This window comes from Colobus angolensis, unplaced genomic scaffold, assembly GCF_000951035.1.
Source record: "Colobus angolensis palliatus isolate OR3802 unplaced genomic scaffold, Cang.pa_1.0 Scaffold403, whole genome shotgun sequence".
NCBI classification, from domain to species: Eukaryota; Metazoa; Chordata; class Mammalia; order Primates; family Cercopithecidae; genus Colobus; species Colobus angolensis.
The window spans coordinates 449,528-474,593 of NW_012117411.1; the positions used below are offsets into that span (position 1 = coordinate 449,528).

Genomic DNA, 25,066 nt, shown 5'->3' on the forward strand with positions numbered 1-25,066 from the left:
CCTGTAACTCAACAGAATCTGTCCTGCTCTCATGATTTGAGCCCAGAAAAGAGCTTACACAACCACAAGTGCATTCAAACAGATTCAATGCAGCATTCTTTCAAAAACATCTTGCTAAATTAATGTCGAATGCAATATGGACACTACAAGGGCCTTGACCTTCTTTAGAAAAAACAAGGACACAAAGAATGAATGAAACCTGAAAAACCTGAAGACTAAGAAGAGCAGTCTCCAAATAAGAAAACTATTTTTGAGCTGCAACTAAAGACAGACCATGATATCTTCTGGCTGGCCTTACATAGTTGAAGGTTGTTTTCAAGATGATAACTCTTTTATTTTTTTGTCAGTCTCACTCTGTCACCCAGGATGGAGTGCAGTGGTGCAGTCTTGGTTCACTGCAACCTCCACCTCCCAGGTTCAAGTGATTCTCCTGCCTCAACCTCCCAAGTAGCTGAGATTACAGATGCCCACCACCACACCTGGCTAATTTTTGTATTTTTATTAAAGACAGTGTTTCACCATGTTGGCCAGGCTAGTCTCAAACTCCTGACCTCAAGTGATCTGCCTGCTCCAGCCTCCCAAAGTGCTGGGATTACAGGCATGGGCCATTGCTCCCGGCTTCATTTTTTTTTTTTTTCTTTTTCCTGAAATCACCAGCAAGCATTGAACACTGGGCTTAATTATATATACCAAAGTCCCTCAAGTTGCTATGTATATTTGAGGAATAAACATACCCTATTTAAAAAAAATCACCCTGTAATGATTCAGCTCAAAAATCTGTCTGTAACATGAGTGGAAGTAAAACAATAATGGTTCTATTTTCATTCACAGAAAATAAATCCTTCCATCTCCAAGCTGTGCTTGGATGAGCAGAAGAGAAAAGATACTTTCAGGTCATTACATATTCAACTCAAATAGGTCAATCTCTTTAATAAATACAAGAGAAGCATTAAGATGCAGTAATAGTAAATGAATACTAAAAACTTGCATAGTTAACATACCAAATGAAATAAGTTACAGATCTCTAGAAAGGGACCTTATGCCAATGAATTTTAAAACAATTTGTTTTCCAAATATTATTATTTTCTATGCGACCAGATCGGTGCCATCAATTTTCTGAGATAATATACTCTATCTGCTATGGCAGATTAACAAAATTGGATCCAACAGTTTCTTAGCAACTGCAGATGCTTTTAAAATCCTTTGGCTATACTCTTTATAATATAGGACAATGTTTTCAAGTTTTTAAGAGTAGTGACGTTCAAGTCAACATTTCATGAAGTTTAACCTAAATTTATTATGATTCATAGCTTCAACTCAGAGTTCTAGAAATTTTGAGTTGTTACAGTTCCAAATTCTGAAAGGTTACCTCATCGCTGGAAATATGTGTAATGTTGGAGCAATGTTAGATTATAAAGTTTATCATTAATTAATAATGAAACATACAAAGGTAAGGTGACTTTTCTTAGAGACCAATTTAAAGAATTTGTTGTAACCTTATTCAATGCCAAAGTGTCAATTACTTTCTATAGATATTTATTGATTTAGACATTCGGTTTCAAATGGTGTCACTGGTAAATTGCTTTTCTTCATTTGTACACTTCAAGGTACAGCGAGGAACTGTACAGTAGATGTGGCTTCTCTTTTCCTCACTTACCCAGGTTTTGCCACATGCTGAAAATTTCACAACCCATTGTTACCCGCATGTCACCATACCTGAAATAGAACAAAAAACCAAACCTGATACAACACCTCCAGAACAAAGAAGTATTTGTGTGTCTTTAGGATACAATCTATCATTCTGAATTAAAAGGCAAGGAGTTTTTAATTAAAGATGTTTAATATACATGTCACGATGCCTCTAAGTCAAATCCTCATGTAAACCTTTTAGTAAAACAGATCTGTTTCATAATTTTTTGCATCTATAGACATTTTGAATCCTGAAAGAGCCAGGTCAAAACAATGTGTAAACATGTTTGAAATATTAAAACGTTAAGAAAAGGCTGCTTCTTGACCCCCTGGTCACCGGTTCTTCACTGTGTGATTTCCAGTTATGGGCATTCTAATTTATGAATCATTTGAACTAAATATTCTTTAAGAGGCAACATTTCTCACCTGATTATACATTGATACTTACTTTTCTAACACCTTTTTCTTCTTGGAAGGTGTGAACATCTCCAACTGCAGACACAACTGGTTTATAAAAATGACTGCGAGGTAAAAGTAGGAATCCCAGATCTAAAACAAGAACAAGATATTTCAATACTATGGTGTTACAAGCATATTGACAGGTGAAGTGACATAGTATTTTGGATTTGCTTCAAAAGTGGTTGAGGGTATAGTTGAAGTAAGACTGACCATGAGTTGATAACAGATGAAGCCAGATATGGGTACATCATGGGGGTTCATTATACTATTCTATTTGTACATATGCTTGAAATTTTCTAAAACAAAGAAGTAACTAAATAAATAAGTACTATTATTATCTAGGTGTATATTGCACCAAAGCTGTATTCCAGGTTTCATGAGCTTTTTGGCATATCCTAAAAGGTAGATGTGTGACTTCTCTTGTAATATGTCTGAGTATCTCCAAGATGATGAGGTATAAGATGGATTTCTTTATTCCTGTGTGAGTTCATTTTTGGAACTCCTTTTAGCGTAGAACTTGTAAAAAATGCATACACTTCTTCAGATATGCTAATTGCTTTAAATTCAGACATTATATAAAAATTCCCTGCCCAGGCAAATCTTTTAAGTTTTCTTATACCAAAAAACAGCATCAGAAAGAGATCTGAATAAAGTTCCCTGAAATAAACTTAGCAAAACAAAAAAAAGGACATAATGGAAGGAACACACTTCTCCACTGACACTATGTAAAATTAAAGACAAATAACAAACCAGGAGACATATGACACAGAATCAGTATCTGTTATATATAAAGAGCTCTTACAAATAAAAAAGAATATAGTGAAACCCTAAGTAAAATAATGAATAACAGTCAAGAACAGGCCAGGTGCGGTGGCTCACGCCTGTAATCCCAGCAATTTGGGAGGCCAACGCGGGCGAATCACAAGGTCAGGAGCTCGAGACCAGCCTGGCCAATATGGTGAAACCCCGCCTATACTAAAAATACAAAAAGTAGCCGGGCCTAGTGGTATGCTTCTGTAGTCCCCGCTACCCGATGGGTTGAGGCCAAAGAATTGCTTCAACCTTGGAGGCTGAGGCTGCAGTGAGCCAAGATTGTGCCACTGCACTCCAGCCTGGGCGACAGAGAGAGATTCTTTCTAAAACACACACACATACACACACACACACACACACACACACACACACACACACACAGTCAAGAACAATTCACAAAAATATGAAATTTGATCAGTAACTAGTAGCTAGTCAACAAGTAATAACTAATGAGAAATGTAAACTAAAGCAAACAGGATTTTTTCTTTATGTGTCAGAAAAAAAATCTCATCTAGTGTTGGTCTAGCTGCAGGAAAAGAGGCAATCAAAGGTAATTGGTACAACCTTTCACTCAACAATTCCACTAATAAAGATTTGTCTAAAGAAATAATTAAGGGCCGGGTGCGGTGGCTCATGCTTGTAATCCCAGCACTTTGGGAGGCTGAGGCAGGCAGATTACCTGAGGTCAGGAGTTCAAGGCCAGCCTGGCAAACATGGCAAAACCCCATCTCTACTAAAAATAAAAAAAAAATTAGCTGGGCATAGTGGTGTGCGCCTGTAATCCCAGCTATTCTGGAGGCTGAGGCAAGAGAATCTCCTGAACCTGGGAGGTGGAGGTGGCAGTGAGCCGATATCGTGCCATTGCATTCCAGCCTGGGCAACGGAGCAGGATTCTGCCTCAAAAAACAAAAACACCAGACACAAAAAAAGAACCAAAGAAATAATTAGGGATATATGCCAAGTTTTATAAGAATGTACATAAAATGAGTAATTTATTAGAATGAAATATGAGATTTTGATATATTATAAGCTACGATGTAGACAAATATTATGTAACTATTAAAATTCCTTTTTATTGTATTTGTGCTTTTTTGTATTTTCTTATTATCCAATAAGGAAATTTTATAAAAATGTTTAATATGAAATATGTAAGAACAGAGGAAGAACAAAGATGCCCAAAACAAAGAACCACCATTCAGGAAGAAAGCCAAGATAGGCACTGCTCATCTTTGCTGTTTATCATTTGCTCTTTGAAAAATAGTATATCAAGAATTTGTAGGGACCCAGGCATATCACATTGTATCCTAGATACACAGAGGGTTCTGCCTTAAACAACCTTACCAATGTTTCATTTTTTCTTTTCATTAATTCATTCTAAAATATGGGAAGACAGAGAGATAAGAAACTAAAGGGTCTACTTTGTATATGTTTTCTTCATATAAACTCCATTTCTAAAAAGTAAAAAACACTATGTTCTAAGTCTCCTTTGTCATAAACAGGGATCATACAGAAAAGAGCAAGAATTAAAATGTATAGTAACAATAAAAAGCTATCTCCTTTTAAGCGCTATGATTTCCCAGGTTGATAAGCATTATTACAGCCTTCATTTGTTCACAAATAAAATGAAAACTATTCTAATATTACTCACAGTTAAAACTAACATGGCCCAAGAGAATGTTAGGTAATTTCCTATAATACAATGTGATTCTTCTAGCCCAAGCAGGAGAGTCATCTAAATGAATGCTTACCTTATAATCAAAGTTTTCATTTAAGAAGTTCTTACGAAGTGCATCTGAGAGGTACAGAACTGTTGTAATAATAACACTAGTGATAAAAAAAAATGTCAAGGTGAAAACTTCGTATTAGTGAAAATCATTTAGTATACAAGAATAAAAAGCTACTAAGATAAAATAAAACCTTCAGTAAGCATCTGGAGCAATATTAAATAATTCATATTTGAAGCAAAAAAAAGACGATGGGTCAAAAAAAGGGGAAGGAATCTATCACTGAAGTCAGGTCCTTTGTAAACTGATACACAAAAGATCTATGAATTCATATGACTCAGACAGAAATATATTATTACCTTGATGTTTTGTAATGTTTTTTTGTTAATTTCCAAACAAAACAAAGTGATTACTACAAACATAACATTCCATATTTTTCTGTTTTCGCGACAGGGTCTTGCTCTGTTGCCCAGGCTGGAGTGCAGTGGCATGATCACAGCTCACTGTAGCCTCGAACTCCTGGGCTCAAGTGATCCTCCTGCCTCAGCCTCCCAAGTAGCTGGGTCTACAGGTGCCTGCTGCTGTGTCCAGCCAAATGGTTTTTCAGTTTTTGTGAGACGGGGTCTCACTGTGTCGACCAGGCTGGTCTTGAACTCCTGACCTCAAGCTATTCTCCTGTCTGGGCCTCCTCAAGTGCTAGGATTATAGGCAACATTCCATATTTGATTATCATAAAAGAAAGTCATGCTTTTTAAAATACAGAGGAAAAAATGGAGCCCAAAGACAAAATGGATAGGAAAAAATAATAGAATACACTGAGTATTTATTAGCCTTCTCTCTGTTCTCCCCTGTTCAAGGTATTAGAGGGCATGGGAGAGCTATGGAAAGCAGATTCCCTCTTTAAGGGCGACAAGACTGCCACTAAAGAAACAATTATAGACTGTGAAATTGTCTATAACCCAGTACTAAGCTGTGCGAAACCAACAGAGTGCTACAGACATTCAGAGAAAGGGTCATCTCCAGGGCCGGAGAAATCAGGAAAAGCCTGACCAATACAGACACAGGTAGCTCAATGGGGAGATTTTAAAAAGAAGGATTTGGTGGTTAGTTCTAGAGCTCTGCAATTTTGTTCAAAATCTGCTAATTTTTATAACCAGAAGATAAATATTTAAAGTTGAATATATTTCCAATTGGTTCACTTAATGTTTAATACAACATTATACTAAAGCAAGATAAGCCACTCCCTGAGCTGCTATAAACTGAGGACCAATATATAAATTGTTGATATTTAAAACTTTTTTGACCTTAGAATTCTAAGATGCATGTGCAATGAGTGTGTGATATGATAAAGCCTCAGTTCTCTTCATGGGATTTGGAATTGGAGGATGTATTTATGTCACCCTAGGTAAAATGAAAAAACAAAAGAAAACAAAATACATGATCAACTTCATACCTTGGCTATCTTGCTAATAAAGATTATATTTACTAATTAGAAAAACACAGACTTTCAAAGACAAATATTCATTATTGTTATCTGCTGGGAAACTCACTATTATAGCTTTCTTGTGGGGTAGGGAAACATTAACAAGGGTAAGTTGATGGTTAAATGTGGAAGTTCAAGGTAACGAAAAGGAAACAAAACCACAATTTCATGGGAATCTGCTCTACCATGAACAGGCATTGTTACATGGGTGTGCATTTTATATATGTCATATGCACCTTTCAGTGAATCTTACTATTAAATTTAAGTATAAGAAAAACCTATGAGATTCAGAAGTCTTATGGCTTCTTCAGTCCCCTAAATGGCAGGTATCATCAGACAAAGTCATATCAAAGATAAACATCACCTGCAAATGATGGTATAATGTGCCAATTTCCCATAGACACTGGAAAAATCAATGATAACTGAAGACATCATTAATGTTCCAAAGTATTTTACTCAGGTTTTACTATATGAAACTGAAGCTGAATCATCAGAAAATAAAAGGCTATCAGGCAAGGAAGTTGTTCTTGCCTAGCATCTAGCAAGATCACTGGACTTCTAAGTGTAAAGAAGAAAAATCTGGGCCGGGCACGGTAGATCATGCCAGTAATCCCAGCACTTTGGGAGGCCGAGGTGGGCGGATCATGAGGTCAGGAGATCAAGACCATCCTGGCTAACACGATGAAACCTCGTCTCTACTAAAAATACAAAAAAAATTAGCTGGGCGTGATGGCGGGCACCTATAGTCACAGCTGAGGTTGAGGCAGAAGAATGGCGTGAACCCGGGAGGTGGAGCTTGCAGTGAGCTGAGATTGCGCCACTGCACTCAGCCCGGGCGACAAAGCGAGACTCCGTCTCAAAAAAAAAAAAAAAAAAAAAAAAGAAAAATCTGTATCCTTAACATATGGTTATAAGCACAAACTTTCTGCTTTGATGCTCAACGGAGAAATATACACAGTCCCACCACACCTGAGGTTTACATTAAAAATCACCTGGTGGCCCACAGTTTCAGCATAGACTGATGTTCAGACACAATACCTCTGGTGTTAGTGAAACATGACATATCTGGAATTTGGACTGTCAGGCCAAATGTCGCAGAAAGGAGTTAACAAACTCAATCTTCCAAGGGAGAGAGGTTATTCCATGGCAAAGATTACCAAATTGTTATTTACATGGTGGATCCCAAACACACCAAAAAATATTTGTGGCTTTTTGAAGTACACTTGCTGGTAAACAACATGCAACCTCGTGGCCTTACTATGGAACAGTGGCTCCCAACCTGCCCTGGGCCCTAGAATCACCTGGGAGCTTTTAAAATACAATGTCTGGGTCACATTGACAGAGACTTCTGATTGGTCTGGGCTACAATCAGAATATCAAGATTGTCAAAACTCCCAAGTGATTCTTATGGTCCAGAGCTGAGAACCACTGCTTTACCTTAGAGCAGTGCTTTTCAAACTTTAACAGGTAACTGGTGATCTAGTTAAAGTGCAGATGATCCAGCAACCCTGGAGTGGGACTGGAGATTTTGCATTTCTAACAAGTTCCAGCGGACGCTAATGCTGTTGGTTTGCAGCCACTCAATGAAGAGCAAAGCTCTGGAGTGGCCGGAGTCAGAAATATTCCCACAAATTCTGCTTCAGCATTCTGCTGACTTCTGGAATGTTAGCACGATTCGTATGGGGCCTGCAGTTCTTATTTCTAGATTGAACACCTCACCCTCTTATCAGGGCTGCCTTACCATTAGGCAGAAAGAGGCACAGGGCATAGGGCCTGTGAGCCTTTCAGGGACTTTCGAAAACATTGAGACCTGAAAGAATGTTATGCAACCAAATTGAAACTGCAAAATAAAAAGTAAAAATAATGAATAATTACATGTCCACAGAAAGGGACACGATGACTTTCATTAATTGTCCAATATTTATGCAATTTTAAAATTATAGATTTTATAATTTTATAATTCCTAAATATAGTATACATAAATGCTGAGAAATCACAGGCAATCAAAATTAAATTATTTTACTTGATAAGCCAATAATTAAGAAGCAAATATAAAAAATACTTATAATTTTTTCTTCAGCAAAATTGTAGCCAATGTGGCATGTGGGTCTACTCAGTGTTTGATAGGATGAGGAGTAGGGCCTCCAAAAATATGACTGCTCAGGGCTAGAAAGATCTTAAAATGACTGTTCAAAGGCTTTTCTTTCCTACCTATAACATTCAGCCCAAGCCACCAAGGCAGTTCCCAGAGCTTTCTACGGTAACTCATCACTGAGACCATTTCCTAACACACAGGTCCCTAAGCCAGCCAGAGGCATTTATACATTATTGCTCTTTTATTTTAGTGGATACCTGTGGTGTTTAGGGACCATTCTTTACCTGTTTCAATTTATCCAAAACCATGTGGCTTCTCTGGTTTCATTCTTTCACTCATGACTCAGTGTTTGAACATGGGGATATTGCAAATCTCAGTGTTCCAACTCAATAGTCAAAAAAGATTTTCAATCTGCTACCACAAATGGCCAAATTACTGGTTTATTCTTTATTTACCTTCCTTCCTTCCCCTCCCCCCTCCCCTCCCCTCCCCTCCTTTCTCTCTTTCTCTCTCTCTTCTCTTTCTTTCTGAGTCTCTCCCTCACCCAGGCTAGAATGCAGTGGTGTGATCTCTGCTCACTGCAACCTCTGCCTCCCACATTCAAGCGATTCTCTTGTCTCAGCATCCCAAGTAGCTGGGATTACAGGTGCCCACCACTGCACCAGGCTAATTTTTGTATTTTTAGTTGAGATGGGGTTTTGCCATGTTAGTCAGTCTGGTCTCGAACTCCTGACCTCAAGTGGTCTGCCCTCCTTGGCCCCACTGTGCGTGGCCCAAATTACCGATTACTGCCACAGCAAGGCATGCACTAGGATCATTTTTGACAATCATAATCTACAGGCACAGCATGATAAAACTTACGTCTAAAAGAGAAACTGGTGTACAGGAAATCAAAGTTATTGCTTTATGGTTTTACAGTTGCCATCTCATTTTGGGCTTAAGAAATAACTTCAAGCAACCCTATTTCTCCCTCTCACTCTCACCCAGGAAAGCTTATCTCCCATAATTTTTTTTAATTACTCCAATTTGATAATCTGCTCAAACACAAGGCCAAAAATCATACATGGACTGAGAGAAATACCTTTGTGGATAAACTGGGTCTCAACAATATTGATGTGTATATAATGAAAAACTAAGGACATCTGAACCTGGAGTCCAACAATTTCCCTACAACCTGGTGGATTAATTGGGGCAGCGAAAAATCAACACAAAGACATTTAGGGGAGATGAAATTCCTGGATAACCAATGTGGGAATGCATCCAAACTAGTGGTTCTCAAACTTCAGCATGCATGAGAATCACCCAAAGGATGCTTAAGACTTCAGGGTCTTACCACTACCTATGGCTTGGGAGGTTTGCAACCAGGCCCAATCAGGTGATTCTGATGCATGTGGTCATCCTTCTTATTTTGAGGACTGGTGTTACACATGGAAGAGAAGACAAGGAAGGGCTGGGACTTAGAGAGCAATGGCATCTGGGAATTTGGCCTTGTTTGCCACGGCATCCACAGGGGCGGAGACTAGTAAGTGTGTGTTAAATGAATGACTGTGGCCTTACGATTACATTTGAGTCTATGCTTTGTTATACTTGTTTGCCATATTAGATGACTCTAAAATGTGAAGTTTATACAACTTTTATTTTATTTTTAAGCTATTTTGAACAGACTGAAATTAGACAGGGGCAAAGCTGATCTAAGTGGAGGGCACAGAATCAGCTAAAGCAGGGAAGCACAGAAAGGAGTGATTTTGTTTTCAGTCAATGGGGCATGCAGTGTGGATGAAGCAAAAAGAATGGAAAAGGATTTACATGGAGTGACTCTTAAAACTCTTTTTACCAGCACTTCACTGGGCAGTACTGGTAGAAAACCACTCATATGGCCAACAGCCTCTGTTTTGACCTTTTAGGCTTAAACCCTAAGAAAGCCTTTCCTTCATGCATTCATTCTTTCTACCAACTCCTCACAACTCACCTGGAGGAGATGGATTGTGCAAGCAATTTTTTTTGTCCTTATTTGCTATAACTATTCAAGTTTGGCACATTCAGCATAGTAATATATAGTTTTGATAAAAAATAAATATCTATTCTCTCCCTGAACAGTAAAAGCCTTTAAGGATAACTACACTTAATTAAACAAGCCAAAAACAAAACAATAGTAGCTGTGTCAATGGATGCTCAGCACATTAGCTACTCTACCACTCAACTTTTCAGGGTCAGTAGTGCATATTCCGCCTTCCTTCCTGTTACTATGGATAAACTGTCAATGCTCCTGGCTTTCTTTATGTGCACTAGATCAATGCTGCTCTAAGTGTAGGAAGCTTCCTTCCTTGAGAAAGTCTTACCACAAAAAACAATGTCAGTTTAATTATACTGCATGCTTACACTGATGATTATTTTTATGTGCAAGCTTGTCATGGACAGGTAGCAGATAGTTCTTGGGCAGGCATACGTAGCAACCTTACATGCAATCCCATCCCTGCTTGCCCAAGGACATTGCTCTTTTAATTATCCCTGTTTTCTTTAGCACCAATATTTCTGTCTTTTAATAACAGGGCCATTCCTATTAGTAAATCAACATGATGTAATATCCCATATTCTAAAAAGAATCCCAGTCCTAGTATCTCCTTCCAGATACAGCCCTGTTTCTCTGCTCCCTTTGATAGCAAAACTCTTCCTGTAATTGCTGTTTTAGTTTCTCAACTCCTATTCACTCTTGAATTCACTCTAATCAGGTTTTCCTTTTTACCACTCCACTGAAACAACACTTGTCATGGTCACCACTATCCACCGCACTTCCAAATCTCAGGACAAGTTGTCTGTCCACATCACCACCAACCTCCCAGCAGCTCTAGATACTGCTTCCTTCTTGAAATGCTTTCTTCATTGGACACTATACTTCGCTGGTTCTCATCTTACATCACAGGCTGTTCTTTTTCAGTCTCCTTCACTGGATACCTCTCCACTTCCCGACTTTTAAAATGTTGGCATGCCCCAGGACTCAGTACTGTCTCTCTCTTTTCAGTCTGTACTTTCTTCCTCAGTGCTCTTGTTCAGTTCCAAGGCTTCAAATCCTGACCATATGCTGAGGAGCCCAAACATACATGTCCAGCCCCAACGTCATCCCTGAGCTCCATGCAAGCATGTGTAGCTTTCCCTTCTACATTTCCACTTGGAAATCTAATATACCTCAAACTTATGTTCAACATGGAATTCTTCAATTCTCTCATCCTCAATGCTACTCCTCTCTCCATTTTTTCCACCTAGGTGAATGGCATCACAATTCATCCTTTTGCTGAGGCCAAGCATCTAAGGAACATCTTCCATTACTTTTCTTTTCTCCCACCCACACCCAGTCACTTGCAAGTCTTATCATCCTTATTTCCCAAACCAATCTTCTTACTACCTTCATTGCTATCTGCCTGTCCAAGCCATCATCAACATCTCTTACCTGGATGGCTGCTGTAAGCTCCTAACTGGTTCTCCCTGGTTTCTCTTTGGTCTCTCTACATACCAATATCTGGGCTCTGTCTTCCTCCACCAACCTCATCTTTACTGGTTCCTTCCCTCCCCACATTTCAGCCACACTAACAGTCTTTCAGTTCCTTGAGTGTGCCACATTTACTCTGACCACAGGGCCTTTGTAGATGATATTCCTACTGATAGAATCATTCTTCCTTTGCTGTTTGTTACTCCCTGCTTAGCTTTCAGTTCAAGCTTCACTCCTTCATGAAAGACCCCTCCTGTACTAGTCCAGAACAATGTTCATTTCATAACACCCTCATAGACCTGTGCTCTTTGTCTTTATAGTACTTATTTTAAACATTAGGCACTGGAGAATACTGGCTGAATAAATGGGTCAGTAAATGAATGGACAATCTCTCTAAGAAACTTTGATTTAACAAATCCCTTTTTGGCTATGTAGATCTCATTTGAAACCCAAGTTGGTTAATGTATGATATGTTTGAGGCCACTACGCACACAAGATAACCAAAATAAAGACCTGAAATTTCAACTGAAGAGCGAGAGAGTTTTTCCTTTCCACAGTAAGCAAGTATGTTACAAGATTTTTCTTCTTGAAAATGTGGATAAAGCTGTGACTTTATTTTTGTACTTTATTTCACAATGTGTATGGGAAGGGGGTGGAGAGAAGCTTGTTTCAAAGTGTCCTGTATTTTTGGTACTTAATTTTCATCTTCCTTATGCTTCTTCTTTATTAGGTTGAGCAGTTGTTCTCATCAGAAACATCTACCAAGAACTTACAGGGGGTCATGAGATAGCTCTGCAGCAAACAAGAAAGAGAAGAAATGCTTCTTGCCCTTGCAGAATTGTGAGGGGGCACACTTGCTATGTTATACAATATTAGGCATGCAGGTAGAAAAAAATAAAGAACCATACAAATCACCAGGTGTCTGGTCACAAACTCTGGCAGAGCTTCACACGAAGCAGGCAAGCTACAAGATTTGGAACAACACAGCTTATAGATGAAAGTTAAAGGCATTTAATTTACTTGAAAACACAGGAAGAAAAGACCAACACAAAAAAGAACATTCATTTTGAGGGATGAGCAATTCAATTGAGTTCAAGGGTAGGGCAATGGTGACTTCTCAGCCATCTGCTATCAATTTGACATGCATTAAGCACACGACTGAGTTAATAAAAGTGGGAGTTTGGGTTAAAATGCCACGTTGAGAGGCCCTGAACAAATGTTTATCTAAGAAAATTGAAACTATGGAAGAAAAGGTGGTCGACTTCAGAGACGTAGATGTAACTCTTGCAATGTGCTTCAACATGGTTTAGCCAAGTGGAAACCTTTTCTTCCTAGTGTATGCTCTTTAACATATTTAAGATGTCCTTAACATCTTTCAGAAATCTAGTTTTCTACCAATACTATACGGGTTAATATTTTTCACAAAGCATAAATAGTAGAGGGCTAATTTCTGGACTATGCTGCATTTATGAAGCAAAGCAAACCTCATCTGCTTTCATAACTTGAATGGAGGAGAATGGTTAGACTATTAAAAGAGGAGAGGAGAGGAAAGAAGAGGCAAGAGCAGGAACATGCAGCAGACTGGCTGCTCCAACTTGGCAGTGGTCTCTCTAGACACTGGAGTGTCTAGAATTCTGTCCATGAATGAGGCTGGACTCGCAGCCACCAGCCATTGCCAGTGGAGAGGCAGCACCATACTCCTACCAGCACTCACACGGGTGGCAATGGAATGAAGTCACTACATTTAGCAAAGAGTGACGGCATATTTCTTGGGTTTGCTATGGGAATAATCTTCTGTTTAAATGTATTACACAGAGCTCCTCTCTAACTAAATCATCTTCCTATTTGGTTAACACTGTAAATGAAAATTCTGAACACTGTGTGTTTACTCAAAAGCAGCATCTATACTTCTCAGACTGCTATCCACTTGTGTGACCATAAGGTCTTTAAAATTGGAGTGAAGATGGGGCAGAGAGAGGCAGTATTTAATATCAAAAAGCCACACGGTTGTCACAATTTTAGGCAAGCTTAAGCAGAAATTGTATATGTAAGGAATAAAATGTCAACGTTACTTTCAGTTTGAATTTCTACCACTGAAATTTTAATTCAATCCAAAATATTCCTCTGCACATGAGTCAGGCAGAATGACCAAATGTTGATGCTGCATGATGATGATGTCCATAGCCTGGACCTCTTCCCATCTGGCTCCTTGGATTACCTCACAGCCCTTTCCAGGTACCCAGAACGCTTGCTCTTTGGTTATAAGACCAGATGCATGAGCAAAAACTCCCACCTAAATCTGTAGCATGGGGACATCCAAATGAATAGACAGTTGATTCTACTCACAGATATCAAATTAAATATGTTAAATTCTAAAGAGAGTTATTTCAACAGTCTCAATTAGTCTTCAAAATGGAAAAGCTGCTTCTGTACTTATGTAAAATATAATATGCTATGTTATACTATTTGTTACTTCACAAAGTTTTTAACACATCATTCTAACACCTCCAAGTCTAAAAATGTATACTGCAGCAGAAGCCATATTGAGCATATATAATCAAAATCGAATCCTATATTCCTGCAGCTCTCACCACCATCAAAGCTTGCCATCTGGAGAAAACACAGGGCGACCGTGGCCTATGGATAGATGCTTAGAGAATCCAACCTTCATCCTGAGCATGAGGGTGTTGGCGTTCGGATAAGAGGAAGAGGGGGAAGCAGGCAAATGTGGGCTTGAAGAGTGAGAATGAGAATGCTAATGAAATAGGGTAAATAACAAGCTTGGAAGTGAAGACCAGGCCAGTTTCCTAGAGCACTTTTCCATTCTGTATCCTGAGACTATGGAGACAGGAAGTGGAGAGAGCAGATAAATCCATGACACCGTACTCTCCAGGATCAGTTCCTGCCATTCCGACTGCCCTAATATCCTTTCCTGGCTCCTCTCTATTCTAGTATTGCTCTCAGATCATGCTGGATATGCTTAATATAAACTGAATTTATCATCTTCTAGAGATTCCGATATCAACTTCATGTCAATAACCTCCCAAATGCCTATGTTTTGTTCTGAAGTTTCCTCTGGGCAATATTTTCAGCTGTCTATTGGCCATACCACTTGGATGAATAAAAAGAACTTCAATCTCCATGTGTCCACCTCAAGGGTCATGTCTTATTCCCAGTGTGGAGCAAACAGCAGATGCTTAATGTATGTATTTTGTTAAGACGAATTAAGAAAGATCAGAAATGTTTCAAATTTCTAGTAACAGAGAATTGGTTAAATAAACTATGGTATGGCCATTCAGTGGAATATTATTCAGCTGTAAAGGAAAATACATAAAAGAATGAAAGGCTTTCTATCTATTAATTCGGAAAGGTTGCCAGGATTTCTAAGAGTGTTATACAGAACAGTGTGTATATTACATTACCTGCTGGTCTCTGTATAAAGGAACACTAGGAGGACATGTAAGAAACAAATACAAATGGTTATACAGCCTAGGGGTAGAGGGTCAATGGGAACAGAACTTCTCAATGCATATGCTATTATGTTGTTTGATTTTTGAATGATGGTAATATATATAAAGGAAACACTAGTTCAAGACAAGTGGTAATATTTTTTTAAAAGGCTTAATTCAGAGGCAAAAGAAAAAAAAAAAACAAAAAACCACCACTTCACATTTGAGATCAAATGAAAAAGATTATTTTGTACTCTCTTCTTCCTCTATACATTGAGCTGCAATTATCATCAACTTAAATGCCTTACTTGTTAGCAACCAAGCGCATAACAGTCCAGTCCTTTGGAAACATCTCTGGGCGTATCAATATTCGGAACACAGTAAATATCTGCAGCAGGAAATCCTTGGATAAGGAGAAAATAGATCATTTTATTGGTTTATTGTAACTGTCAACATACATATGCACATACACAGGCAGTACTGTTGTACTGTTACCATTTCCAAAGCAATTATAGAGAAGGAAGACATAGTTTAATAGTTTGCCCAAGGGAAGGAGTCATAAACCTTCCCATTCTCAGCACTCAAACCCACCCAAATGTTTTCTTTTCTTTCTTGGGCACGGTGAAAATGAGTTTTTATTTCTCTCCACAAGTTCTAACAATTCAGGGTTTTGAAAATAAAGTGGAAAACTTGTAACAGAAGATTAACACGGAAATACATTCCCTTTCTTCCATTATAGTGTCTTAAACATCAGAACTTTTCAATGCAGGAGAACAGTGTCCTGGCTCAGCTCCTCCAGGAGTCCTGGCTCAGCTCTGCTTTCCTTTAAGTAGGTGTCAAAATTTAGAAAGTTATGCTTATCAAAAAGCATGTCAAACAAAAACCTATTTTTCTTACAGGGCATTCTTGAGATGCAGTATTAATGGAATGTATGCAGGTTTATAGAATTTGAGTGAATTTTCCAGAGTGTGCTATGCAGAATACATTCAAATGAGGATATGTGCTAAGTCAAGCCCAGTGAGGAGTGCTTAGTAGTTATGAGATTATCAATATATTCCTCAGAAAGATGCCATGCCAGATGGTAGTAGTATTTACTGAGATGTTATCTTTAAATTGATCACCTGAAAACACTCTTGACAAGAAGCTATCATCAAACATGGAAATATTACTTTCTTAAACATTACAAGAAATAGGGTCAAATGCGCTATAGCACATGATACTTAAAGTGGAATCAAGGAGATAACGTACCACACACAATGAATGAAATGAGCTTTCCCTACTCAAAAGGGATTAGCTCAATCTAGCTTTGATTTAGATTTATTAACTAGAAAACTTAAAGAGCTTTTTGTAACCTAAGTGATTCTAGGAAACTACATTTCTCTAACAATCTGATTGAAGGTAACGATATGGTGTTGCTTCAAAAATAAAGAGCAACCCCAAACACCAGAGTTTTATTTATCAAATACAATGACACATTAAGTTAAACATGTAAGCTGTTTGAATGTAAGATTATGGTTGTCACTCATGTCAACAGAAGACAGAAAAAATCTAAAAACTAAAACCCATGTGGTAGCTTTATTTTCTTTTTATATACACTAACAACTTCAATCAAGCCCATAAATATTTTGACAACAACTTATTTTAGCTTCTTTGGCATCAACACACATATGTTGATATGTAGTATGCGCCATGTGGAAACATGCCCACTAGGTCATCCATCTTTAAATGGCTAGACAGATCCGGTCCATGTCTCCAGAATCACTGGAAGCAGAGTTTCCCAAATGTATTTCACTGTAGGTCAGATAATTTTGGGCAACACTTCACATTCTAGCTCTCTCTTGGGAGAGTAGGTCATTAGCTTACTAAAACTGTGAGAAGCCCTTTCTAATGCATTTCTGAAACTTACTTTAATGGTTTCTCGGTTGATTCTTTTGAGTTACTTAGACACACACATATATGTGTGTGTGTGTGTGTGTGTGTGTGTGTGTGTGTGTGTGTATTATATATAATCCCTGCAAAAATGGCTTCTGCATTTATCTTTGAAAGAGTTATACCCCACTTCAGTTTCCTATCTTGGTGCGTTTGCTTAGATAGATATGAAAGTCATTTAAGTGGAGATTCTTTGGCTTTATGGTCAACAACTAGTTAGGAATAGTATAAATAAATTATAAAATGCTGAAGTTTTATCTTCTTGCCTCAAAAGTTGTAACAGAATTGGAAACTGGAGGCAGCACTCTTAGTGGTAGTGGTGGTGTGTATGTATGTGTGTATGTGGCATGTGGGGTGGCGGACTGTGCTGTCAGTTGCAAGCAGGAAAAATACTGGCTGAAAAGATTGGCTATAGGAGGCAAAACATCTATCTTACCAGCTAGCAACTTGAGTTTTCTTTTGTAGTGCTGGGGACAAAGGAAACAGTATTTCAGGTGGAGGAGTTGGGGATAGATGAACTGTTTCTGTGCTATCTCATTTTCCTAGTCCCATTTATCTCCCACAATAAAAGGCTGAGGCAGCATGTGACATTGCCAATGCCTGTGAATTTACATAAATCTTTATTTCCCCCAAGAAAACTTTTCAGTGTCTCAAGTAGTTTTCTCCAGTATCCATTCAAGATTCATTGATATTTATAAAACCAAACACATTCAATAGTAGAAACCTTGTAAGAAAAATAAGAGAGCATAATAATGAGGATCAGAAAACCTAGATTTTAAATCCTGGCTATGCAATTAACTAGCTCAATAACCTTGGCAATTTGTCTAACCTCTCTGGAAGTGAGTTCTCATACTTGTAAAATGTGGGAGCTTTGAGGTCTCTTGTAGTTAGAGGAGATTAAAAAAATCAGTATGATCACTTAGTTATTCAAAAGGCATCTCCATATTTTTCTTACTTCTAAAATGTAGGTAAATGTTTCATCACATCATGTTGTCATAACACAAACACCTTCCATTTTAGTATTTACATGTAATTTAGTTTAGCAAATCTTTGTCTACTGCCATGCAACAGGGTTTATTCCAAATTCAGTTTCAATATTCGAAAGCAATATGACCTCAATGCTAGATTCTTTAACATTTTCCTCCCTTCCACCCAAAATACAGTGGTATTTCCTTGACTGTCCTCTTCTAGTACTTTTCAACTCTGGTCATTTTACTAAAAATGTGTTTTTGCATAGATAGATGTGGTTATTTTGTACATATAACTAAGTAACAGATTCTTTTTATAATCTGAAAAAGAACGTTGCCATGCCTATAATATTCCAGCTTGGACAGCACAAAGAATTAAGTGTTTCATATGCTACCATTTAAAACCTGGCAGAATGGGAACAGTTTCTTTTTCTGTTTTACATCATACAGCACAACAGGGTCACTTAACCACATTATATTATTTAACATGGTTAAACTGTATTATTGGAATTCTTCAAATCAGGGTTCAAAATAAAAAAGAAACAGGGAGGTGTTACTTTATAGAAGTGTTTTTTCTGCAGAGGTTCAAGTAAGAGAGAGGTTCAAGTAAGAAAGTTCTTGTGAAAGTCTTCCAAAACAGTAAAAGTCCCATATTTAAATATAAAACAAAGTAGGAACAGTTGTTATGATTTTAGAAATGATCACTGACATGTACTGATTTATAAACATTGGGTGCTTTACTACGTGCCAGGCACTGTGTTAGATGCTGGGGACACCTGGTAAGAGACATTCTTTTATTTATTTGCGCAGCAGGTGTTTATGGAGTGTCTGGAAGATGCCACACAATAGTAAGCGCGTTAAACGTGCTCTTTGCTTTCATGGAGTTCACAGTTTAGTGGCAGAAATAAATCTTAATCTAAAAACCACACAGATACATGCATGCTTTGCAAATGTGAATAAGTCTGAAGGTCAGGTATTCCACACAGAGGGAACAACACCTGTAGGCCTCAGAGGCAAGAGAGAGCACAGGGTTGCCTGAACTACAAGGGGCAGTGGCAAGACATAGGGCTTAAAGATAAACAGGGATAAATAAAAGATTGAAAAATTTCATAACTTTTTCCATAGTCAGGAGTTTGGACATTTATCCTGCAGGCATTGTAGAGACATTGAGGGGTTTTATGCAGATGTTTGAGAGGATCAAATTTGTGTTTTAGATTTTTTAACTGTACCATATAAAAACTGTTTTGTGCTTACATATGATACTATGATATTAAGAAAGACACAAGACAGGATTGGCTTAAAAAATGTGGTACATTTACACTATGGAATACTATGCAGCCACAAAAAAGAACAAAATCATGTCCTTTGCTGCAACAAATAGCTAGAGGCCATTATCCTAAGTGAATTAACATGGAAACAATAAAACCAAATACCGTGTTCTCACTTATAAGTGAGAGCTAATCATTGGATATACACTGACATAACAATGGGAACAGACATGGGGGACTGCAAAAGAAGGGAGGAAGGGAGAAAGAAAAGGGCTGAAAAACTACCTATTGGGTACTATGTTCACTATTTGGGTGATGGACTCAACTGAGGCTCAAACCTCAGCATCATGCAAAGTATTTATTAACAAACCCGCACATGTACCACCTGAATCTAAAATTTTTTTTAAATCTAAATTTTTTTTTAAAAAAGAGAAAGGCACAAGACAAAAATTAGGCTTGTGAAACAGAATTGGCAAGACACAGAGAGATGAATCCTGAGTTCATGAAACATGAGTTAAGACATCCATAAAACAAAGCATCATGAGGCTGCTACACAGAGTAGGGCATTTTTTTCTTACTTCAAGAACAATGAACAGGACAGACCCTCAGACTATAGTCAAATGTCATTAAAAAAATTTGCCACAAATTTCAAATGAGTAATACCCTTGATGTGAGGTTTGAATTCAATTAAAGGGTATTAATAATCATTATCACATTGAAATTTATATTCTTAAAATGGAATCTTTAAGTATCTTATGCAAAATAATTCCCAAATGATTTTCAATCTTTTAGAGCTATATAACCATTTTTCTGTAATCAATATATTCAAATAAAGATAAGTCAAAATAATTATATTGAAAATCTTTTGAAGCAGGCAGAAATATTAAGACCAGCCGGGCGCGGTGGCTCAAGCCTGTAATCCCAGCACTTTGGGAGGCCGAGACGGGCGGATCACGAGGTCAGGAGATTGAGACCATCCTGGCTAACACGGGGAAACCCCGTCTCTACTAAAAATACAAAAACTAGCCGGGCGAGGTGGCGGGCGCCTGTAGTCCCAGCTACTCGGGAGGCTGAGGCAGGAGAATGGCGTAAACCCGGGAGGCGGAGCTTGCAGTGAGCTGAGATCCGGTCACTGCACTCCAGTCCGGGCGACAGAGCGAGACTCCGCCTCAAAAAAAAAAAAAAAGAAATACTAAGACCATGTATTCCTTCAACAAAGATTTAATGTTCCAGGTTCTGTGCTTAGGACACCAAGACATGGTCTCGACTCTCAACGGCCCACAGTCATCAAAAACACAAGGAAGTGGCAAATAATGAGAGTGCACTATTGCGTGCTATCAGAGAGGGAGGACTGTATCCTGGGAAGGCTTCATCGAGAAGGTGATACCTGAGCGGGATTTGGAGGGTGAGCTGAATCAGAAAAGGGATTAACAGGGGTACACATTAGGCAATGGAAGTGAGGTGGTGGTAGAACAGGCATTACAGATAGAAAAAAAAATGATTCATAGGAATTAAAAATTATATATTTGATTTTTAAGGAATACAACAGTAGTTTGAAGTGGCTGGAGTGACTGCAAGGTGTTCAGAAGGGGGTGGAGGATAATGTGGTTGGAAGGTAAACTGAGGATAGAAACAACATGATAAGGAGATTGGACTTTGTCCTGTAAGGAATGGGAAGTACTCAGAGTTTTAAAGCTGGATTGGGGCTTTAATCAACATATATGATCAGATATAATTTTTGAAAGCTAGTGGGACAGTATATAGGAGACAATGCTGTACTTAATAATAATCGTGCTGTACTTAACTTCCAGCTCATGTATAATCTTGTGCTTATAACAAGATTCCCATAGTTCTATGAAAAGTCATAATCAACAAAGCACAGGAGTCTCACTGCTGTATATATATGAAATGCCAAGGATATGGACAAAACTGTAGCCTCCAGTACAACGTGGGTGTATAATAAAACATTACTGATGACAGAAGGAGGAAAAAAATCTTAATCACTACCTAGTGTTGACTTTTGTTCATTTTAAAATAATATTATGTTCTAGAGAAGGAGAAAAACAATACAGAGTACCAGCCCTCGGGTCTTTGCTGCCACACACTTGTGTTCTGACACTGTGACTCATGCTCTCACATACAAGTAGGAACCTGAGGACCGAGAAGGAGAAGTGGCACACTGCTCAGGAAGCCAGAAGCTACTTCAGCAGTAACCCTGGAGGCATCTAGGCTCTTCAGGCAAGAATGGAGTTGAAAGACCATTAGTCTTAGCAGATACCTGAGAGCTATATACTTTTAAAATTCATTTTGACTTATAGAACCACTGGAAAATGCTAAGACAAACCTTACCTTTCTTTGAATTGTTAAAAACAAAGGAAAAAGCAACATCAGGAATAAAAAACAACATGAATATTCATGTGAAAATCTCTATATATAATTGGTCAAGTATCAATTAAAATATAAAATATATACATCCTATGACCCAACAATTAATACTTCTAGGAATTTATTCTACAGCAATACGGGTACAAGTCCACAGAAAGAGGTGTATCAAGATGTTTACTGCAAGACCCATTCTAATGGTAAAAATCAGAAATGATTAAATTATGTAGCATTCATATAATGAGATTCAGCAGAATAAGGCAGTGGGCTATATAATGAGATATTATCATGTAAAAAAAAGTATAGGTCAATACAAATAGTATGATTCCATTCAAAATATGTGTATGTGTGTGTATATATATGTATATATACATAGTATACAAAATAGTGTACAAGGTTATACCTTTAAGTGTTAACAGCAGCTACCTCTGGGGATTAGGACACATTGGGGGTTGAGAGGAGGGTAACTACACTTTATTACTTTTTAAAACAGTAGCGTTATGTGGAATTTGTGGTGTCTAATTTCAATATCACTTATAATTTTCCATTAAATATCACCCTATTAACTGTACTTTACCTGCTATTTACTTTCTAACCTAAATATACATGCAAAACCCCAAATAACTCTCCTTCCATTAATCTGGCCTTTCTTAGACATCTCCATTCTATGACTAGAACTGCTTTATTATCTTTAAAGAGCTGACAATTGAAATTTTATATAATTTGATAGGAAAGATTTTGGTTTACGAAAGTTCATTAAAGTTTAGGGAAAAGCTGAGTTTAGCTGCCTGAGCAAAGAGCTCAGGATGTTAATAGAATTCCTAGTTCTCCCAATTACTTAACAATAATAGCATCAGTCAATCTCATGGCGGGGGAGGCAGGGAGAGGATGAAATGTGGGGTAAGCACTACATCTGGCTCATGGCTGTGGGATGGGGGTGAGGAGGTGTTCTGTAACTGTTAGCCAATATCACTGCAGTTTACATAATGCTTGCTTACAAGAATGATTTAGATGGCCTTAATAACAGGCTTTTATTTGTCTTGATATCCCTAATGTCTAATCAAGATGCTCAATAAATGTTTGTTTAATCAACAATTGGTATCTGTAATAAAATAATGGGGGCCTACTTCACGGGGTCCTTTTGAGGATTAAACTGAGTTAATATTAATCAACTGCTTAGAACAGTGCCTGATACATACTAAATTGCATATGAAATGCCTGCTGCTTAGAGGTCTTCACTTCCTTTACTACAATATAAAAACCCAAAATTACTCTAAAATTTTTCGCTCTTATAATCCATTTGGCAGCAAAACCTGACCAGAATGATTTATAGTCTTTATTTATCACATATGGAGTGAACATTTTGTATCACTCTAGATTTTATTGGAGGTGCTATATATGTACCATATTATCTTTATGAAATCATAAAAATTCTGATTTCTGAAGTAAAATTGGTACTAAGGACTTTGTATAAGGGTCTAGGGACAAGTGTTATTATCTTTGAAAATATTACAATGTAGGGTTCAGGAACATAACTAGAAATATTTGGTTTCAAAGACAATTGAGCACAGGAAACATTTATTAATATCTTTTATAAGGTGATATATGAACTTTTAAAATGCAGATTAAAATAAGATGACTAGGGAGGCCGAGGTAGGCAGATCACAAGGTCAGGAGATCGAGACCATGCTGGCCAATATGGTGAAACCTCATCTCTACTAAAATACAAAAATTAGCCAGGCATGGTGACGCATGCCTGTAGTCCCAGCTAGTTGAGAAGCTGAGGCAGGGGAATTGCTTGAACCTGGGTAACAGAGGTTGTAGTGAGTCGAGATTGCGCCACTGCACTCCAGCCTGGGCAACAGAGTGAGACTCATTCTCAAAAACAAAACAGAACAAAACAAAAAAACAAAAAAAACCCAAGATGACTAATCAGCCTTTAGTAAGTTAAATATATGTCCTCTAGCCTGCATTCACTCCAGTTATTTCTTTCATTCTTACACTGGAAAAGTGTAAGAATCTTATTCCCAGTCAAGGATAATTCTGTCCCTTCCTGCTGCCTTATCAGAGACCTTGCCCTGAAAGTTAGTACCTCTTTCTTAGATTTTCAGCTTCTCCCTCTCCACCAGCTCTAATCATGAATATATTTACACATGCTTAAGTCTCCTCCATCATAAGTATTCATCAAAACAAAGTCTACACATCCAAACTTATCCGTCCTCTTCTTGAAACACTGCATACAATCCACTGTATCGTTTTCTATTTGTTTTTTTTTTTTTCTATTCGTCAGTCCATGACAAGTTGGCTTTCACCATCATCAGTGAAACTGCCCATCAGGTTCACCAACAATATTTAGGGAACCTTTCATGATGGTACTTGACCTCCTTGCGGGAGCAGGCGCTGTTTATCATGCCTCCCTCCTTAGGCTTAGGATTCTATGTAGGTCCTTTGGCCATTCAAACTCTACACTCTCCTTGGATGTTCACATTTACTCCCATGATGTCAGTTGGCTGATAGTTTCCGGATCTACATCCCACAACCCATCTCTCTATCTCTTGAACTTCAGACACAACTTACTAAACAACTCCATCTAAATGTCCCTCGGGTGGCCAAACTCAGGTTGAAACTGAATTTACCTTTGCTCCCAAACCTGTACACCTAACTCCTCCTGGGATCCTCATGCAGTGAATGGCACCATACCAACATCCAGCCAGCTGTCAAAAGGCCTAGGAGTCATTTACAACTCCTCCCTCTCCTTCACCTTTTTAATAGTATCAGTCATCGAGTCCTGCCAATTCAACTTCCTAAATGTCCCTAGAATCTATCTCCACAATCACCTCTATTTCAAGCCACAGTCATTTCTAGCTTAGGTTACTACTTCAAATCTTTTACAGAGTTCTGCCTCTCATCTTGACCTCAGTGAATCCCCTTTCTTTCTTTTCTTTTCTTTCTTTCTTTCTTTTTTTTTTTGAGACAGGGTCTCCTTCTATTGCCCAGGTTGGAGAGCAGTGGTGCGATCACAGCTCACCGCAGCCTCCACCTCCCTGGCTGAAGCGATACTCCTATCTCATCCTCTTGAGCAGCTGGGACTACAAGCATGTGCCACCACACCCAGCTAGTTTTTAAAAACTTTTCATAGTGACAGGATCTTGCCATATTGCCTAGGCTGGTCTCAAACTCATGGGCTCAAGTGATCCTCCTGCTTTGGCCTCCCAAAGTGCTGGGATTACAGGCATGAGGTACCATGTCTGGCCAAATGCATTTTCAATAGTGCAACCAGACAGGTCTTTCTTCCCTCAAATGTGATCTTGTCTCTCCCTTCT

At 38.2% G+C, this 25,066-nt stretch overlaps 1 protein-coding gene across 1 annotated transcript in view; it reads right to left on the minus strand.

The window, feature by feature from the left end:
* Positions 1-25,066, minus strand: part of DOCK4 (dedicator of cytokinesis 4) — a 477,639-nt gene that overhangs the window by 85,711 nt on the left and 366,862 nt on the right. The window contains exons 26-29 of the mRNA XM_011955954.1: positions 15,505-15,599; positions 4,710-4,785; positions 2,138-2,238; positions 1,658-1,716 (exon numbers count right to left, since the gene is read on the minus strand). Of these exons, the coding sequence (XP_011811344.1) occupies positions 1,658-1,716; positions 2,138-2,238; positions 4,710-4,785; positions 15,505-15,599 (331 nt within the window). The remainder of the gene's footprint in view (positions 1-1,657; positions 1,717-2,137; positions 2,239-4,709; positions 4,786-15,504; positions 15,600-25,066) is intronic.